Here is a 20,149-nt window from a genome sequence, read left to right as displayed (position 1 = left end):
GAATAAAGTATAAATAACTCACCCTGGCTGACAAATCCCCACAAGGTCTGGTCTCTGTCTACTTAACAATGGTCTCCTTCTCAGTCCAAAGTGGGCATTCCCAACCTCAGCAGGACTGACAGTTTGGGTCAGATAATTATCTTGTGGTGGGGTGCTGTCCTGGGCATGATAGGATGCCTTGGAGCGCTAGATACAGAGCCACTTCCTACCAAGTAGTGACAACCAAAACTATCTCCAGACATTGCCATACATCACCCGGAGGGCAAAACTCCTCCTGATTGAGAAGCACTAGTCTAAAATGATCATAAGTCCGGTTGCCCAGAAGTCCTGCATGGATGCTGCCCAGTTATCATTCCTCATACCATCCACTTTCACTCTGAAAGATGACTTGATTAGAATGAGAATTACATGGCCATCATAGTCTTCCTCTAATATGTTTCATCATTTATCCTAGCCTTTTGTGCATATGTGTGTGTTCTGTTTTGTTTTGAATATATCAGGTTTATCCCAGGCTGAGGGTCTTTGCTTGAATGTTATCTCTCCATGGAAAGTCCTTTGCCTAAAGGCCTTTTTTCTTGTTATTCAGATCTTAGTTTAAATGATATTTCTTCTCTGGTCAAATTCAAAAATAAAAGAGGAATTGAATCATTCTCTATTCATTTACCACATCACTAAGTTTGTTTGTTTATTTATTTCTCTATTTACTTTGAATCTATGTGCCTTCCACCCAACACTGGACAAAACCAGATACTCTGTGTGTCTGCTTAGAACAGTGCATGGTCCATAGCAGGTGGTGAATGAATGAATGGATGAATGAATGGAACTATTCCTGACAACTCTCTCCTCAAAAAGGTTCCGCTTCCATGTGATGTATCATTAATGCACTCTGGATGTTTACCTTCTGGCACTTTTCACAAATATTAATTAGTAAGTCATAAGCATAATTATTTATTCTTATAGGTGTCATGAGGACAGGATCTACATCTTTTTTTCCAGCTCTGAAAGGGAGAATTTGTATTCCCTTAGAAAATGCACTACATTTTACTTGGACAATCAAATAAATCAGTTAATCACAGTTAGTGAATATATACATAGTGCATAGGTAGAAATACTTGGAAAACACATAATCTGATTGAAAATATCGATTTTTCAAGTCAAATACATATTTATCATTGAGAAGAATTTTACACTATCTTATAAAATTCCAGTCATGTATGTGGTTTCTTTCCTTTCATTTCTTCAATGGTTTCATAAACATTCTAGGTCTTGGCTTCATCAGTAATGATTAATGATGGGAAAATAAAGTGTGCTTATTTAATTTCTTAAATTGAATTCCCTTTCCAAAAATAATGTAACATTTTTTTCCATCCTATGATATTACATGAGAAGGACAGAAGGAACTCAGCATTGAATTTGTCAGGGAATCACTAGCACACTAGCCTGTGTCATAAAAAGTCGTGCCTTCCTCGATGGCTTTTACTGAATGGCAAGAGGGTTTCAGAGTCAGTGTGATACAATCAGTATCAGTTGCTTCTTAGTGAGCCACTTTCTCTTCACAGTTGGTTATTTTTCTATCATATTTACTAAAACTGTACTATAATAATAATAAAATAATAAAAAAGATAATGATAATAATAAAAGCCATTGGCAGATACCTGTAACTATAGGTTCAGAAACATAAAAAATTATAACATATAAAAGGGAAAAGATGCAAAGGCCAAAAGAAGGATGGAATCAGAGAACTGAGGAAGAATTTGGTGTTCTAGGACAGTGAGAAAAGTAGGACAGGATTCACCTGCCGTCTGAAGAAGCTGATATATATAGTTATTCATGATTAAGACAAAACAGAATTAATCAGTATGCTTAGTAGAACCACATTTTCTGTCAGAAATAACTTTTGTAGAAAAGGCTGTAGAGACATTTGAGAGCAGTTGTTGAGGTGCAGAACGATGGATAAGAGAACATAAAGTACAAATGAGTTTTAGGGTCCCAGGCTGACAGGAGTATATCCCAGATCCTGAGAGAACTTTGTCCTCAAATGTAACTCACCATATGCTTCCTTACAGGATTCAGCAGAAGACTGAAAGCAAGCAATACATTTTTACTTTTATAGAAGATAGGTCTGTAGAGTGAGTCTTTAGACCATAAATCAATGTGCATACAAGATACAACAACAAAGGGCAAAAACACATGTATGAAATATTGGTCAATATTAACAAGTGGAAGATGACATCCCTGAGGAGCAACCAGGGTATATGAAAAATAAGTGAAGTCAAGTTCACCTTATTTCCTTCTTTAACTGCAATGCTAAATTGGAAGATTAGAAAAACATGAAATAGATGGAACACCTTAGACCCATCTTAAGATCCTTAAGGACAAGAAGAAAATAAATTATGTATCGGATTTTATTCTGTGGAATAAAACCTGTGGTCGGTTTTGTGTGGAGTAATTAAGGGTGGAATGGTTTTTCTCGATGTTAAATATTCCTCTTTCCAAACCTTTCCCAAATTTCCTTTGAAGGAATTCTCTCTCTCTGTAGAAGCCAAGAATGTCAGATTCTGTCTCTCCCTTTTCCTCAGACAGCCAGGATTGAAGTTTATTGCCTAAACCTCACCTAAAGCAAGGGCTCAACATCTCACCTGCAAAATAGCAGCGATGATATCAGTCTTGGGAGTCTCTGGAGGCAGAGAGACTGGAATGAAATTAAATTAAGTGTGAAAAATAATAGACATTACATGTCCAGCCCTTTTTGTAGGCTGATCGTTTGAGAAGAATACACAGACTACTATGGGATTATGGAAGGGAACGGATAACTCCTTCAGGGGCTGATGGTAATGACTACAAAAGCAGTATAATCACATTCTCAAGCTTAGATCAAGGGAGGATGAATATATCTGGCTATGGGTCTGCTGCTGCTGGACACCATGAAACTGGGTCACATGAAAAAGAGAGTGGCGTCCTTATCTTCTCTTGGCTGCAAAGGCCTCTCCGAGTGTCCTGAAGCATGCTTGTTAGAAGTGAAATAGGAAAAATCAAGTTACCTGAGATATTTGTGAGCTATATCTTTCTACCCCTGACTACTGTGCTAGGTGAAGTTCTTTTTCAAGTAACACAGAGTTTCTACTTGGAATATCTTTTGGTTCTTCTTTATCAGCACAAAGAAGATGTCAGTTTCAACAGTCTTTGTCTTGCTGAACCAACTTGGATATTGAACAGTTCACTTCCAAGATTATTAATAGCACAGTAGCCTGCCGTTATAAAACTGTCATTGTATTTCTGCTCATGCTCACTGTACAGTAAGTTATAAGTATCACTAATTTCTGGTACTATAATACAGACCAATAATGAATCACCCACCATAAGTTTTTATGTTAAAGTAATATACACTTGCTCCAGAAAATAAAAATCCTAAGAAGTGAAAAAATGAGGAGATGTTATAAAGCAAATAATGCTACATAGGACCATGGGACTGATCTTTAGATCCCAAGGTAGTAGCCAGTTAATGGGGGCTAAGGTTTGTCTTTTGGTAATATTAGCAAAATCTTCTCCCTGGCTATGAGAGGGGAAAAAAAAAAAAAAAAAAAAAAAAAGAAGTGCTTGGGATGCCACTTCCAGAGGTAATACAGTCTTTGTCTCTTCTCTTTTCTCTTTCTCCTTTTCTCCTTTATTTTAAAACTTTAAGCCTGGCTTCTTCTGCTTCATTAACTTATGGCCCACCATGGCTACCTTTCAGTATAACAATTAGCTTCTAAATTGGTGGTGGAGGGTTGAATGAGGACTTGCCCTCCTTCCATGAATTTTAATACATGTAATACAACCTCAATAATTAAGAGTATTACACTGATCAACAGATCACACAAATAGTATTGCAGACAAATAGATCAATAGAAGAGAATAGGAAGAGCAGACATAGAACAAATAAATGTTTGATATACTGTTATTTTACATTTTATTAATTTATAGGTATATGATAACATAAGTACCATTATAATTATTGATAGATGTGTTATTAATAATTGATATTATTAATGAAATCATTTGGGAATCTCTGAAATCACCTGGGAGAAAAGAGACCTGAAGATTTTTGATGACTGAAGCATAAGATAATGAAATTATCAAATTTACATGGGATAATTATAGAATGAACTTGGAGCAAGGAAGAACTTTTAAAAGTATTACACAAAACACAGTAGCCACGAAAGAAAATAACTGATTCATTCTAATACAAGAAGGGAAGATGAACAGAGGAAGGGAGGAGGAATGGAGAAAGGGAGGGAGAGAGGGAGACGGGAAAGTTTCCTGCTTAGCATGGATTTTGATAATCAGACAAGATGCAAAGGTCAAAAGAGAATAAGTATTTGAACCTTTTGTCACTATCAAAGGCCTAAATTCCTTTATATATATTAACAGTTCCTACAAGTCATTAAAAGAATGACCAATAACTAAATACACAATTGAGCAAGGTATATATTAGGAGAGTTCACAGCAAAGGAAATACAATAGCTCTTAAACATAGGAAAAGATGCTCTATGTCACTCATCATAAAAGAAATTCAATTAAAAAATATATGAAAAATTCAGTTAAAAGCTACCCTTCTAAGACTGAACAAAGATGAAATAGTTTGAGAAAGCAATGTAGTATGTGAAAGAGGCTTTGGAGAAAACAGAGGGTTTGGAGAAGGTCTGAGAGTTTAAATTGGTACCACTCTAGGGATGAAAATAAAGAAAACCCAAAAATCTACAAAGGTGCACATATTTGACTCAGATATTTCACTTCTAGAAATGTATCCTACAGACTGCTTAAAATAGCATATTGTAAACAGCAAATAACCTAAATGCAAATCCACAGATGAGTTGTTAATTTTGTATTATATTCAATCACTGTAAAAAAAAAAAAGTATGCTATGCAATTGTAAAAAGAAAGAAAATGTTCTCTATATATTAAAATAAAATAACCTTGAACATCTATTTCTATTTGGAAAAGCAAGATGGAACAGCACGTGTTATGAGCTGTTATTTACATAAAAAGGAAAAGGAACTTTTGTGGGTTCATTTTGCTTTTATAAATACATTATTTATTTATGTATTAATATATAATAAGTATATTACTGTCATTTATAATACATGATAAAATAAGTTTATAAGGATTTATAAGAAGCTAGCAGCAGTGACTGCTTGTGAGAGAAACGGGATGAGTGGGGGATAGGGTAGAGGCTTTTACTGTAAATGCTTTTCTATGATTTAGTATTGAACTATGTGAATGTATCACATCCTAAAATTAAATTAAACTTAAAAAGTATTATAAAATAAAATGTTGTGAATAGTAATTATCCATAACACTTAGCAAATTTATAGGTATTTGATAGATACTAAGTGAATTTTGAAGTGGATAGACTAAAACCACATTTAAGAATAAGAATTAGTAAAACATGTTACCTTTGACAAGTCTTTATTTCACTCATTTAATCAAAATATACCTAAATGCCTAATGTAATGGAAGCATGGTAGCACTTGGCATAGAGCAGTAACCCAAACCAACACAACCCCTGTTCTCCCTATAGAATCTTCATTTTACATCTCAATAATCTGTTGATTAAGTTCCATAATGAAACACAAAAAACACACATACGCACCAAAACTAGCAAAAGTGTAAGCAATAGTCTGATGATTTTATTTGGACCTATAGTAAAGTATATTCAAGGAGCAATGCCATTTTATAAAATATGTTTGATGGTAAATCATGCTAGATCTCTCTCAATTTACTTTTTTATTATGCTATGTTAGTCACCATACAGTACATCATTAGTTTTGGATGTAGTGTTCCATGAGTCATTGTTTGCATATAACGCTTCCAGCAGGAGGTGCCCTCCTTAATCCCCATCACCAGAATCTCTCTCAGTTTATGTCTTGTTAAATCCTACAGCAAATCTCCATAGTTTTCTTCATCTAGGTCTTACCTTCTTAGTCTTATCCATATTGTTCAAAACTATATGGGAATAATAGTAATAGCTATTTTTTCTTTTACTTGTCAGAGTTAAATGACAGAACATGTAGAACACATGCCAATATACCTGGCAAAGTTTCTTGCATGAATTAGAACAGGTCCTCGATAAATGGTAGTGCTATCTGAATCATCTTATTCTATAGAAATGTTTGTTTGAGTTTTAAACTCCACCTTATTCACTCTTAGTTGAGGGGGAGCATTCACAGATAATCCACAAAAAACTCCTATCAGGTCTGATATATGTTCCTGGGCCACTGATGCGGGTTATGCCCAATATCTGGACATTTTCTTCAGGTATAATCATAAAAGATTTCTATTAAGACAAGAAATTATGAAAAACCAGAAATCTGATAATCTTCTCATGATTTGAAACATGGTGAGAATCAACTGTTTATCTGCCAGATCAATTCCACACTAATTATCCCACAGAACTTCCCTGGAGGGTATTTAGTGTTCAGGATTCCAAAGAAAATGGAGACAATGGAGATAGGAACAAATGTAACTGAACAGTTAGAACCCATTCATAAGGAAAGACTGAAAAGTTAAGGGAGCCAGAAATTCAGAAGATCCAATATTTATTCTCAAAAATCTATTCTCAAATAAAATGAATCATTAAAAACTAATTTTAACTGCTCACAATTTTATCAAGTGTGTTGTGAACTGGATTATGTACCTTGCACTGTACTGCTTAATGCAACCATTGCACCCCAAGCTGTCATAATTATGTATCCACCTCTTCAGCTATTTTAAGTTAAATTTTTAATCATACTGCTAGCCATAATACTTAATCAAAATTCTCATTTCAAGAAATGATGGAGAATGCCTTGCTCTTAGACCCTTATGAAAGATCAATCAATCAATGGCTAGATCAGATAAATAAAGACTCTTCTTGCAAATGCCGTTCTAAAACAACATTGTTACTTTGATCTTCAATTGTCAGTTCCCTGGCTTAAAAATAAAAGCACAAACATTTTATTAGCCCCTATCGGAAAGCATCTGGAAGCTAAAGTGTAGAATTAGTAGATTTGAATGTAAATTCTTAGAATTGAGTTATGTGGGTGGGTTAATTAAATTCTCTGAATCAGTTTCTCTAACTATAGAATGACCACAATTTAGGGTGATTAATAAATGAGAAAGTGTAGATGGAGACTATCACAAATATTCTGCTCATAGGAAGTCTTTATTCCACAGAACTTCTCTGTTGGTATTTGAAATAATGGCCCTACTATTAAAAGAAAACACATAACCCTCTGTCTCTGATTTCTGCCAACAATGCGGTCAATTTTTATATTTCTCTGAGCTTACTTTTGTAGCCCACATTATGAAAGGCTATTTACAATCTGTGTGTCCAATTTTTAAAAACTACATAAACACTGCAAGAATGATGGTACTACCAAATTTGAAATAAAGATGGTAATAGCTCAAATCATTCCATTTCATGTTAGTCACAAGAGTGAAATTGTCCTATCATCCTCTCTTAAAAAGCTCTCTCAAGGAAAGGAGGATGGTGGGTGTGTGTTTGGAACTGCACTACTTTGGCAGTTTCCCACTATCAGCATCATCTAGAATACCAGAAAAAAGAAAATTCGCTACTTATTCCCAAAATCTAGTAGTTCTTGGGCACAGAATGTAAATAAATTGATGTGTTTAGAGAAGTTTATTAACGTAGGTGAAAGGCATTACAGTTTTCCCTGTGTTTTGTAGAAAGTAGTAATAGCTATTTAGGGATACATGTAATGTTAATAAATGTGATTGAAATTTATCCAAAATGGAGTACAAGGAGAAAGCACAAAATGACACGAGCAAGGTAATCCCGGATGCTCCATACACCCTTGGGTGAGGACCAATTTTGTTTTGTGGTTATTGTTTCTTTGCTGTTATTCTTCAGGCATTCTTGGCCAAAGCTTCCATCATTTTTCTTTCAATTCTTCCTTATATTCACTCAAAAGCATATCATTTGGAAACTTCCAGATAAAAAGCCCATTGGAATACTCACAAAAGATTGTCGCCTCATAGATTTTCAGGGAAAATGACAAACACATTATGGTTACCGGGAGAAAGCTACATTAATGTCTAAATGTGTGTGAGGGGGGAGTCATTCTCATGCATAAATAATAAGTCAACTATGACAAATATAGAAATAAACTGCAAAATATTGTGTATATAAAATCAAACTGTACTGAAAATTGCATGAATTATGGACTTCTGATAGTATATCTGAGTAATAAGAACCCTATCAAGCTCTCTCAAATCAGGAGAGTGGGGGAAGGGCAGTGGGGGATGGGGCGGGAGCTGAGCACTTATCCTGAGCTGGGGGTCTCCCTGAGCAGGTAACCCATGGGCAGCTCAACTCCTGGTTTATACCAACTGCAGGTGTAAGTGTCTGTTAGGTAGACACCAAAAATCCTGTTACGTTTTTTCTCTTCAGGGAGTCACGGTGTGGGCAGAATACACGCTTTGCAGTAGCAAACTCCTAATAACCAAAATGAACAGAGAGGACCATCACAGGACTTGCTGGGGTTGCCTCAAGCTCCGGGCTTGGAGCCTGCCCTGCTGTGCTAGGGACCAAAGGGGCTGTTGGCAAGATAAAACTAGATAAAACTGCACTGTGCTCTTCTTCCTTCATTTTGACCCACAGGATTGTGTGGGGACCCAGACACAATCTGTCAGAAAACACCTCAAATTCCAAAAAAGCATATGTGAAAGGTCATATAGAAAAATAATGATGCTCAGATGAATGGGGAGTGATGTGAGGATTCATAATATTTATAATATTTATAACTCAATAAGAAAGAATTGTTATCAACTTTTTTTGCTGTCAACTTTAATCTGCTTCCTCATTTTTCTTGTTTAGACCGTATAACCTATGAGGTTCAAATTCTAGGCCTACCACTTGCTAAATGTGTATCTTTGGGCAAATAATTTTATTTATCTTTGCTTCATTTTTTTTCATCATTAAAATGGGGGCTTCTTTTGTATCGACTTCACAGGGCTATGATAGGATTATTTGTAAAGTGCTTAGAACAGTGCCATACACACAGAGAGCATTAAAGAAAGTCTGTTGTTATTTTCATTCTTTTAATAATTACTAAGTTAAAATATATGTATTATTGAAAATCAGGAGAACACCAAAAAAAAAAAAAAATACTGGCAAGAAAAATTGTGCATAACCCCACCACATTTTGCAGTGGGTTGCCTTCCAGTTATTGTTTTAAAAGATCATATATTAAGTGTAAACATATATTTTACAAATTTGGGTGACCATACAGTACTGCTTCACATATTTTTGGTCACTGTATTAGTTATACCTCTGTCCTTCATTCTCTAAGTATCGTAGGTTAGATGATAAATTATATGGTCACCTATTCACACCATATATGCTACTCTGAATTCTACATTTTATTTAATTTCAAACAATAGCTGTTTTTCAAAACATTTGATGTTCTAAAATATCGTGTGAAACAAGTTCTATATAGCATATGACTGAACTGTATTTAATCACTCAAACCATTATCTTTTTTTAAAAAACAATAAAAAGTATGGGCATAACATTACTAAATGTCTAATACATTATAAATTGCTTAAAATTAGGGGCATCTGTCTCTGGCTCAGGTCATGACCCTAGGGTCTTGGGATGGAGCCCCACATTGGGCTCCTTGCTCAGCAGTGAAACTGCTTTTCCTCTGCCCCTCCCCATGCTCTCTCTCTCTCTTTCTTTCTCTCAAATAAATAAATAAAATCTTTTAAAAATTTCTTAAAATTAAATAACCTTGTGGTGTTATTTCTACCTAGAGAATAGATAGAAACACAAACAGCCCCAAATACCTATAATTATGGAGTATATGATTAAGACCACTTTTTATATCAATCAGGAATCAGATCATTCAATAAATTTTGTTAGGAGAATTCCTTAGCTCTCTTTTTAAAATAGTACTTTTAATCTCTAAGTAAGCACAAATAAATTTCAGACAGATTATGACTATATATAACCATATGTACAAACAGATAATAATAAATTATAGACAGTAATATTTAAGGGTTAAATTAGCAAAATATTTATTTCATTTCATGGTGAAGGAAGTCTAAGTATTAAACATATGAACTATATTTTAAAGTAACTGATAGATTTGATCCCATAAAAGGCAAAATTTCTATATGTGTCAAGAAACAAAGTAATAAATCAAAGAGCAGTCTAGAAAAATTATAAAGTATATGATAGTACATGATTTATTATCTTCAAAATAACAAACTCCTTTGAAGAAGACAAAAAAAATTCCCAGACTTGAAAGTGAGCAAAGCAAAGAATTTAAAAATTCGTAGAAGTAAAAATGAAACTGATCAATATACAAATAAAAAAGTATTCAATTTTTCTGGTACTCAAAGAAATTCTGCTTAAAACATTGGTGAGATATAATTTTCCCGGCAAAATTATCAATTAAAAATACTATTCAGTTCTGGTACAGAAAAAAAGTAAAATCAACTTTCTTCTAATGTGTTCCTGGAAATAGAAATAAATATTACTTTTCAGGAGGAAAATTTATCAAAGTGTATTAGAAGTCCAGAAATGCATTCTTAATAATCTGTACCACAAGATATGCATAATGCTTATAAATCACTGTAATCATGAAAAATTGGAAATTCACTAAATGATCCAGCATAAAAGACTGGTAAATAATTTATATGAAATGCTTATAATATTATACTCTTTAAATTAATAGTTTAGAAAAATATAAGATTATATAATGCTGTGGGGAAAAGGTCATAATATACTAAATGACAAAAAAACAGAATACAATATATGTATAGAAATGATCCCAACTTTGTAAGGAAAATTAGTATATAATGTAACAAGATGTTAGACTAATTCTCCCTACCTCAGATTTGATTAGAGTGTCAATATAATGGATAATAGATAATGAAGTGTGAGATTAATCATTAAGTGTAGAATTTATAAAGGAAATAATCAAATAATCTAAAGCCATTCCAGAACACTTGATCACCCTTGCTGACTCTGAAAATATAAAAAGGGTGGGCGAAAGAGGGGTAAGAAAGCCATCTTGGTCCTGAGAGACTGATCTCAGGGGCATTTGAATGGCTTGCTTGCCAGAGCATGTTGGGACGACAGATGGGCTGGTCCTGTAGACTAGCTGTGGACCACACACAAGGAAAATAGGATGCTGGCTGTCTGAAGACGAGCCTGAGAAGCTCCTGAGCAGGCCTAAGGCCAGTCTACCATTGTCCCAGGTACAGTAGACCCTCAGCAAGCCAGGGCTAAGTTAGGGAAAGCAGCAATTAGCAAGCTGGGAAGACAGAGCAGAGCAGAGAAGCTAAGGGAGAAAAGGACAACTGTGTTTCCCTCTGGCTCCAGATACCTGCCTTCTATGCATTGGTTGATCATGCAGTATTTCCACAGGGTAATTATAAAATAGTTGGGACTCCTATAAAGGGAAATTATAAAATAGTTGGGACTGTTTTGCACTAAAATGATTATTAGTGGTTATCTCTGAATGATGTGATGTTGGGAATTTTTTTCTTTTTTATAAGTATATTTATCTTCCTAGTCTTCTAGAAACAGTTGCATTTGCATGGTTAATTGGTAAACATTAGGTATTTTGTACAGATTTAAAGGGTAGGTTTGAAGATGATAGCAATTGAATGAAAAAGCCATAGATCTGACAGAACAGACAGACTTCATGAAATTCACACAGGCATGGTCAAAATCTGACAATTCTGTTACTTCTCTTTCAAGGCCAGAAGTTGGTAACAAGAGTTACACATTTTTTTTTAAAAGATTTTACTTATTTATTTGACAGACAGAGATCAGAAGTAGGCAGAGAGGCCGGCAGAGAGAGAGGAGGAAGCAGGCTCCCTGCTGAGCAGAGAGCCTGATGTGGGGCTCGATCCCAGGACCCTAGGATCATGACCTGAGCCGAAGGCAGAGGCATTAACACACTGAGCCACCCAGGAGCCCCAAGAGTTACACATTTTATATGGATCCAGTCTGCTAACAATATTTTGACGGCTACTGGAGGGCAGAGTAATGCAGGGGACTTAAGTGTTCTGAGCAGATTCCCATCTGGAAAGACATCCCCTCTCATCAGTGTTGATTAAAGGACAGGGTGAAGTGGTGGTAGGTTATGCTTTGTGCCCTCAAGAAAGCTCTTATTCATCCAATTCATTAATGGAAAGTTCCTTCCCACGATCATGCTGCACAGCTTCATGGAGAGTCCTTCTCATTCTAGTCTGAAAGATTCTTACAGAGTTAGGCAGTGTACAGCCTGTGTAAGCAGCCACAGCACCCCATGTGAAAAACTCATTATAATGTTCACTCCTAGATAAGTCCTTTGTGAACAGCCCAAATCTCTCCCCTTCACTTTAAGTGAACTTTTATTTCCCACCCATTTTTAAAAAAAGATTTTATTTATTTATTTGACAGAGATCACAAGTAGGTAGAGAGGCAGGCAGAGAGAGAGGAGGAAGCAGGCTTCCTGCTAAGCAGAGAGCCGGATGCGGGGCTTGATCCCAGGATGCTGGGACCATGACCTGAGCAGAAGGCAGAGGCTTTAACCCACTGAGCCACCCAGGTGCCCCTTCCCATTTTTATGATATTTCCTTAACTGTCTTGCTTTTGTGTGTGTGTGTGTGTGTGTGTGTGTGTGTGTGTGTGTGTGTGTGTTGTACTTGTTTATATTTTTTTCTTGGCTCTATGCAATTGGAAATATTTGAGGTCAGGTAATATGCCTTAAGCTTTTTAATCCCTGGCAGTAGCTGTCTCAGTGCCTTATACACTCTGTAGTTATAAAGGCAATAATAATAGTTAACATACAACCATAATGATAATAATAGATAACATTTATTGAGCCTTCTCTATGTGCCATGCACAAATTTCCCTGAATTATTTTATTTAATCCCAACAATAACTGTATGTGTTAGAGACTATTAATATCTTATTTTATAAAGAAGAAAACCAGAACCCATCAACATTAGGCAACTTATCCTATCTCAAGCTATCAGTAAGACTTTGAATTAATGAAAAATCATTTCTCTCTCTTATGGACATGACATCCTTTGGAGCCTACAATTCAATTTCAATAAATGCATTTTACTGGACTGTGGCTTATTGATGGAAGGATCCTTAATTATTATTGTTTGAATCTATAGCATGGTGTACTTTATATGTGCCTAATTATTTGGGGGAATAAATAAGTGAATGAACAAAAAGATATATTATTTCAGCCATGCACCTGACTTCTGAATGACTTGCAGGTACAGCCTGCTCTGTACTGAGGGTCATTTTCTTCTTTTAACCAGGATCCTTCTATAGATAAAGACACTGAGGTTCAGTTACACTGTGATTTTCCCAAGGCCATACTGTTAAGAGCAAGTGGCCACAAGATTAGAACCTTTAATTCCTAATCTAGAGCACCTTTTGTTACACTCCTCCATTGACTTGCCGACACCTAGGAAGCTTTTCTATATGCTACATGAAATCAAGAAAGGCAATAATGCAGAGCATGAGTCTCTTTGGGCAAGTCCCAATTGATACTCTTCAAGGAAACCTCTTGCAGCTGCTTTGCCAACACCTGCCTGGGCTCCTGGGCCCCACACTGGTTCTTTGAGGAGGCTCTCAAGTTTCCTTCTTCCTCACTGTGCCCTGCACAGCAAAGAGTAACACTCTGCCCTGAGCTGAATGGTTTGAGCATTGAGTGAGTGATGACCCAGTGGGCTTCCTAGTACATAGGGAAGGAGACCTACTGTGCTCCAACCTGATGAATTTGCTGTCCCTGCAAACCACTACAAATTGGGCTGTTTGGACTGGCTCACTGCCAGCACTCCCTCTAGGAACCACATGCTAGAACCACATCTCTTGCAATTTATTTTTTGGGTTCCCGTAGTGATTATTCCTGGGAAGTTGGGGTCACATAAACCCTATCTGGAATGCTGGGAAGTTTAAACTCACACCATTTTTGCTGCTAGGCTTCCTCTGAACTATGAATGGCCAGACCAGGCTCCTGGCATCTCAGAGGGCACTGTAAGAGCAGAGCGTGGTTTCTAAGATCTGAAGAAATAAAAGTGTGAATATAAATCACTACGGTAATAACCAGATTAGGCTTAACATGGAATTGCTTATGCTAAGCCCCACATCAGCCAACCAAAATTTAGCTAAGCTTCCATGCTGTGTTGTCCCAGAAAAGGAAGGCCAAGGTCAAGCAATCTATGCTTACGTGCTCAGCACAAGTTACCTGGCTGGGCTCTAAGATTTCTCTTTGCTTTGTATAAGGTAAGTGACCCTGCTTTAACACATCAGCAAACACCCAGTATAACTTCCTTATTCCTACTCACTTTGGTCTATAAAAACTGCTCACCTTCTACTGCTCTTTAGAGATCTTTTTTATCCGCTAGATTGGATGTTGCCATTCAAGATCTGCTGAATTTTTATTAGATCTGTAAATCATGGAAATTTTTCTTTGAACAGTTCATATAGACTGGACCCAGAAGTTCTCTTCTATCCTCCCTTGGTAGAGACTAGATGACTTTGCAGACTTGTCACCTGCAGCCAGGCATGGGTGTCCCATGGGACCCTCACCATGGATGGGCATCTTCTCCACCCCCCATCATTCTTTGATTCCATTCTGAATCCATTCTCTGGAACTACTTTCAGGCTGCCCCTGGCCAGTGATGACATGAACATTTTGATGATAACTCAGGTTGGCATGTGCTCCTGAGAAAGGAGACCCAGGAAAATGTCTGCCTGAATCCTTGACCAGCTTATGATTCTTCAGTACCATCTGGTTCTGCTTCAAGGCTGAAGATGGTACCTGATCTGGCTAGGTGCAGGTGGTGAGGAAGAGAAAACCGGGCAGGATTCTATAGGTTGATCCTGTGTTACAGAAAAGGAGACTGGCTCTGAAGAAATTAAATTATAAATTGTCTAGAAGACTGTGGGGCTTCCTGGAAGTTGCTTGCTGCTATCCATGGGCAGTGCTGGCTAGCAGCAGGGAGAGGCAGGGTACAAATACATGCTAGTATTGTATGCTACGTAGGCTGGTACTGGCTCCTCCACAGACGGTCATGTCCTCCGGATTCTGACCTAAGTCTGTTCCTCTTACCACCCTCCTTCTGAACCCATGCTTACCATTCATCCTTGTGATCAGACTGTGGCTTCTGTGCACTGACCCCATGTGAAGGTTCGATACACCTGACAGTTATGTGCAAAAGGTATTTTTTCAAAACCTGACATCAAGGCACTTTATAAGTTTAATTCATGTGTATATAGAGTTCTTCCAGAGTGGGGTTAACCACAGGTTCTTTGGGGGTAAAAAATGAGTTTTTGGAATAGTAGGTCTGAGGATCCACGCTGAGACCATGGGATAGACACTGGTCATAGCAACCACTGAGCCTTCTCACGGTGACATCCTGGCATTATCTCCCCAAAGGCATGTAATAAATAAACCCAAAGGTTTATTTATTTTTTAAAATTAATCGGAGAGATGCACATTTCAGAACAACTCTGCCTTGCTTGAGGGAGAAGAGAACAGCAGAGGCTTCTAACACACTGTTAACTGCGATTTCACTAAACTAGAGCAGGCATTCGGCAAATGGGGAGAGAAGAAGGAAGAAGGGAGAGAAGAAAGGGGAGAGAGGAGGAAATAGAGGGAGGGTGCTGGAAGGAAGCTTATTTCCTGAGCACAGAGTCATTCGAGGATATCCTGTGCAGCAAATTAAACGATCCTTCAGCAAGAATTTTGACAAGAAAATTTCATTAGGGATTTAAATCTCAATGGAAGCTCAAGTTGCTGCATTAAGATATGAAAATTGTGCAAATATTGTTCCTTAGAATAATGTTTGCTGCAGGTCATTGAGTTTTAGTCAATGAAATTGAGAGTGATAAATGTCATAGCGGAAATAAGGGGAGGGAGGAGGGGCCGAGGGGGAAAGGGAAGAGCCCAGCCATCCAAGGCTCAGATCCTGGAGTCATTTGGATCAGAAGTTAGACTCCAGCCTTAACTGCTGCGTGACCTTGAGCGAGTTTATTTAACATCTCTGAGGCCTAATTTCCTCATCTATAAAACGGGAGCAGTTGCCAGTAATTCTGCCAGAATGTGACTGTGAGGGTCTAATGAGATAATCCAAGTGAGGCCTCTTGGCACAGTGCCGGGCACACGTGGGCTCTAAACACATATTAGTGTGATTATACTGTTGAGTCAAGGCGGTGGGCGAATGTTCATCTGTAACTGACTACCCATCAGTCTGGGTGATAGGTGTCTACAGCAATTATTATTGCCATTCTCTGGGTGAAAGGCCTGAGACTCAGGGGGCAAGTGCATCTGCCCGGGTGAGTAAGGGCTTCCATCAGAATCATGCCCAAGTTTATGTGTCCATGTGTTTTTCTCCCTCCCTAGATGGTGAGGGCCTCAGAGCCTAAACTCTGTGGGTATCTTTGTATTAACAGGATCCGACCTGGGTGGATGCTCAGAAAACACCTGTGCATAAATAAATGGAGTTATGCATGCATAAATGTTGCTATTATGCTTTCCTCATTTATTTTAATTTATTATTTTTTAAAGTTTTATTTATTTATTATTTGACAGAAAGAGAGAGTGAGAGCACAAGCAGGGGGAGCAGCAGAGGGAGAGGGAGAAGCAGGCTCCCTACTGAGCAGGGTCTCGGGGCTCCATCTCAGAATCCCGGGATCATGACCTGAGCCGAAGGCAGATGCTTAAGCAACTGAGCCACCCAGGCATCCCTGCTTTTTCCATTTGAACCCCATCTCTGGGACTCATCCATTCGATTTCTCAGTGCTTTATTTTTTAGTTTTTATTTCAAGGCTTTCTGGAGCTCTCACTCACATAATCTTATGCCATTTTATAGGAAACAGGGGAAAAATCCATATACTTCCACAATCCAAACACTGAAAATTCCCTTTCAGCATCTCAGGATATGTTTTATTTTTTTCTACCATTGGACCAAGGGATGTTCCTACTGCAATTTTATATGAAAATACCTTTCTATGTTGCTGTTTCACCCAATAGAAATATTTCCTACAATATATATATTTTTTTTAAGATTTATTTGTTTATTTGACAGAGAGGGAGAGACAGCAAGAGAAGGAACGCAATCAGGGAGAGAGAGAAGCAGGCTTCTTGCTAAGCAGGGAGCCTGATACCAGGCTCAATCCCAGGACCCTGGGGTCATGACCTGAGCTGAAGGCAGAGACTTAACAACTGAGCCACCCTGGCACCTCTACCATTTTATTGGCACCCCATCATTTTAATGGTGATTCAATAGAATATTGTAATATGCCATATGATATTTTACTTAAACATAATTTTGCTGTTGGTTTTCAGTGTGTGTCCATTTTTTCACCATCAGAAATATTACTGCAATAAATATTTTTTATGCATAGAAGATCTAGGTTTTCGGGCTAGTGACTGTGATTATGAGGTCAGTTTTCTTTGAGGAGCACAGTCCTAATTAATGGTGGGCCTCATCCTCAATTTTGCAGAGATGGACTATGATATCTAAGTGGATGGCAAGGGTTTGATTAGATTGTCTAAAGAGAGATTATTTTACCTATTTTGTATCATATGCAAGCCCTGCCCCCGTACCTTGCCCTCTATCCTTTTGGTAGCTATTCTATGGCTATAAATGACAAGGAAAAGGAAGAAAGAAGGAGGAAGTGAACAAAGAAAGAGGAAGGAAAGAGGGGGCAAGAAGAGGAGGGAGGGAAGGAAGAAGACGAAAGGGAAGAAATAATGAAGGAAAGAGGAGAACAGAGGGAAATAGAAAAGAAAGAAAGAAATGGGGTAAATAGAGGAGGAACTAGGTACATCAGCCAAAATTAAAAAAAAAAAAAGAAGAAGAAGAAGAAACAAGAGGAAAGAAATTAACAAGCCCATGCTCCCATGGGCTTTGTAATATTCCAAATCCATGTCTCAACCACAAGCATACATTTGAGATATCTGCTTAGCAAGAGGCAAAATCGCAAGATGAAACAAATTTAACACATTCTGGTAACTGTCTGCTCCTAGGGTAATTCCTAGACACCAATGCCTCACATTTCAGAGAAGGAGCTAATCCATGACTAGCTTGCTTGTTAAATTTTAGGAAACCTTCACTTTCCTCAAGGAGAGTTACATTTGGAAGGAAAGGAGTAGTTAAGATTATATCGTAGCTTGTCTTGCCAAGATAAAACACAATTAAATGAAATTAAACAAAACTTTTCCTTTAAAAAAAAAAAAAAAAACAACTTTGTATTTCCTAAGGCAATGCAGGTAGAAATTCGGCACCTGTGTTCGGGGGTGGGGAAAGGAGAAAATATGCATTTTGAGAAGATGTTGAAAGATGGTTGGACGTGTTCATTACACAGCGGTGTGCTCCCTCACAACAGGATAATTTCTGTCTGTTGTCAATATACAATATTTTGTTGAAGTCTGTCTTATGCATGTGTGGTATTTAGAAAACCATAACATTGCCTTTGTGATTTGGAAGTGCCCATCATGATCCTCCCTAAACTGCTGATTGGATAAAAATCTCCTTTTTGGGGCGCCTGAGTGGCTCAGGGGTTAAAGCCTCTGCCTTCAGCTCAGGTCATGATCCCAGGGTCCTGGGATTGGGCCCCCGCATCGGGCTCTCTGCTCAGCAGGGAGCCTGCTTCCTCCCCTCTCTCTCTGCTTGCCTCTCTGCCTGCTTATGATCTCTGTCTGTCAACTAAATAAATAAAATCTTAAAAAAAAAATCTCCTTTCCACAGTGGTGATTCAATTGTAATGGTCATTGAAAGAGCAAAAGATTATTTACAAATAAAAAAAATTTACATCTGACTGGAAGTGGTCAGATTGGTACCAAAAGTTACTTTTACTTCATATAGAAACAAAAAACTAAGGACTAGCAATATTTCTTAGTGGCAAATTGTTTTCTTTTATGAATAAAAAAAAAATTTCCAACAGTCCTGGAACCAGTGATATGCAAACAATGTTGCTAAAAATGGGGTTTTTACAGTTTGAAAACTTATGTAATTTCAGATTCCTATTTTCTTAATTTAGTAGGTACGGTAAAAGTTAATAGATTTAATACTAACGCAGTTCCAAGCAAAGGGTAAGACCCAATATGAGACGGTAGTTTCTATAACATTCTGTTAAGTCAATAACATAATGAGCTCTGTTTTGTTTCTGTTTCCCTACTTTCACAATGGGTGGTGGTGGGAGTCTGTCTGAAAGCTAAGGGAGGAGTGTTTGCTGGAGTTCTCAGTGTAGATCAGTGACGGAACTAAATCTGAACACCAGGTCCCAACTCGAGAGAAGACCAGACCCAGACATAGACCGAGTTAGCTCCGAGCGAGAGCCCTGCACGTTCACGCCTGCCCCCAGCTTCCACCCTTGGCATCACTCAGAGACAAACGACCGAACTACAGCCTTCCACTGAGCTAACAACCGTTGCCCAGAGTAAGTGCTGCCTACATACTGCGTTAGAGAAAGAAGAAAAATGCTTGACCTACTTGGATCCGATAAGATGGAGTCAGTTTTCGGCAGAAATTGATCACAACGGACTCCTTGGTAGCCTTCCTTGCACCTGAGAAAAGGGATAAATGACAAACATACGCATGTGGTCGTGAAAGATTTCAACAAGCAAAAGAGCCATCAATTACACAAATGTGAGAACAGTACATTCATGCTTTTGTATTGTTTGATTCAAGCTTCTAACACCGACAGACGGATTTTAGTCTGTTGATGTGCGGAAAAACCCAGCATGGCTTTGCTTTTTTATAGTTTTAGATGGAATACCTAATGAGAAAATTGAATAGCATTGTAAGATGGCCCTCATAGCAACGTGAGTAATAGTCATCTTCAGATCATAATTCTGAATGCAGGTATATGCAGGTCTTTTCTTTATGCAATGTGCTAGTCCCTAAAAGGCTGCAAATGCCCTTTTGGAAGCATATTTTAAGGGCCATATTGCTAATAAAAAAATCATTTTCTGATACAAGTGATCAAATCTTATCAGATTTTGGCTATTGTTTATCTTCCTCCTGTTTTATTAGTTTGCTCATTTGCTGATTTCACTTTTTTTTTTTTTTTTAATGTAGCTATTCTTCAAGTCAGCATTGCCCAACTGCTTGGCCAGGAATAACAGCATTTATTTTAGAT

At 37.5% G+C, this 20,149-nt stretch overlaps 1 protein-coding gene across 10 annotated transcripts in view; it reads right to left on the bottom strand.

Annotated features, from left to right (window-relative positions):
• Positions 1-20,149, bottom strand: part of NRG3 (neuregulin 3) — a 1,051,311-nt gene that overhangs the window by 228,712 nt on the left and 802,450 nt on the right. For all 10 annotated transcript variants that reach the window (XM_032312183.1, XM_032312181.1, XM_032312184.1 and 7 more), the window contains exon 3: positions 19,501-19,574. In XM_032312183.1, the coding sequence (XP_032168074.1) occupies positions 19,501-19,574 (74 nt within the window). The remainder of the gene's footprint in view (positions 1-19,500; positions 19,575-20,149) is intronic.

This window comes from Mustela erminea, chromosome 14 (assembly GCF_009829155.1).
Source record: "Mustela erminea isolate mMusErm1 chromosome 14, mMusErm1.Pri, whole genome shotgun sequence".
In the NCBI taxonomy this organism is placed as follows: domain Eukaryota; kingdom Metazoa; phylum Chordata; class Mammalia; order Carnivora; family Mustelidae; genus Mustela; species Mustela erminea.
This window is presented reverse-complemented; position numbering and strand designations above follow the sequence as displayed.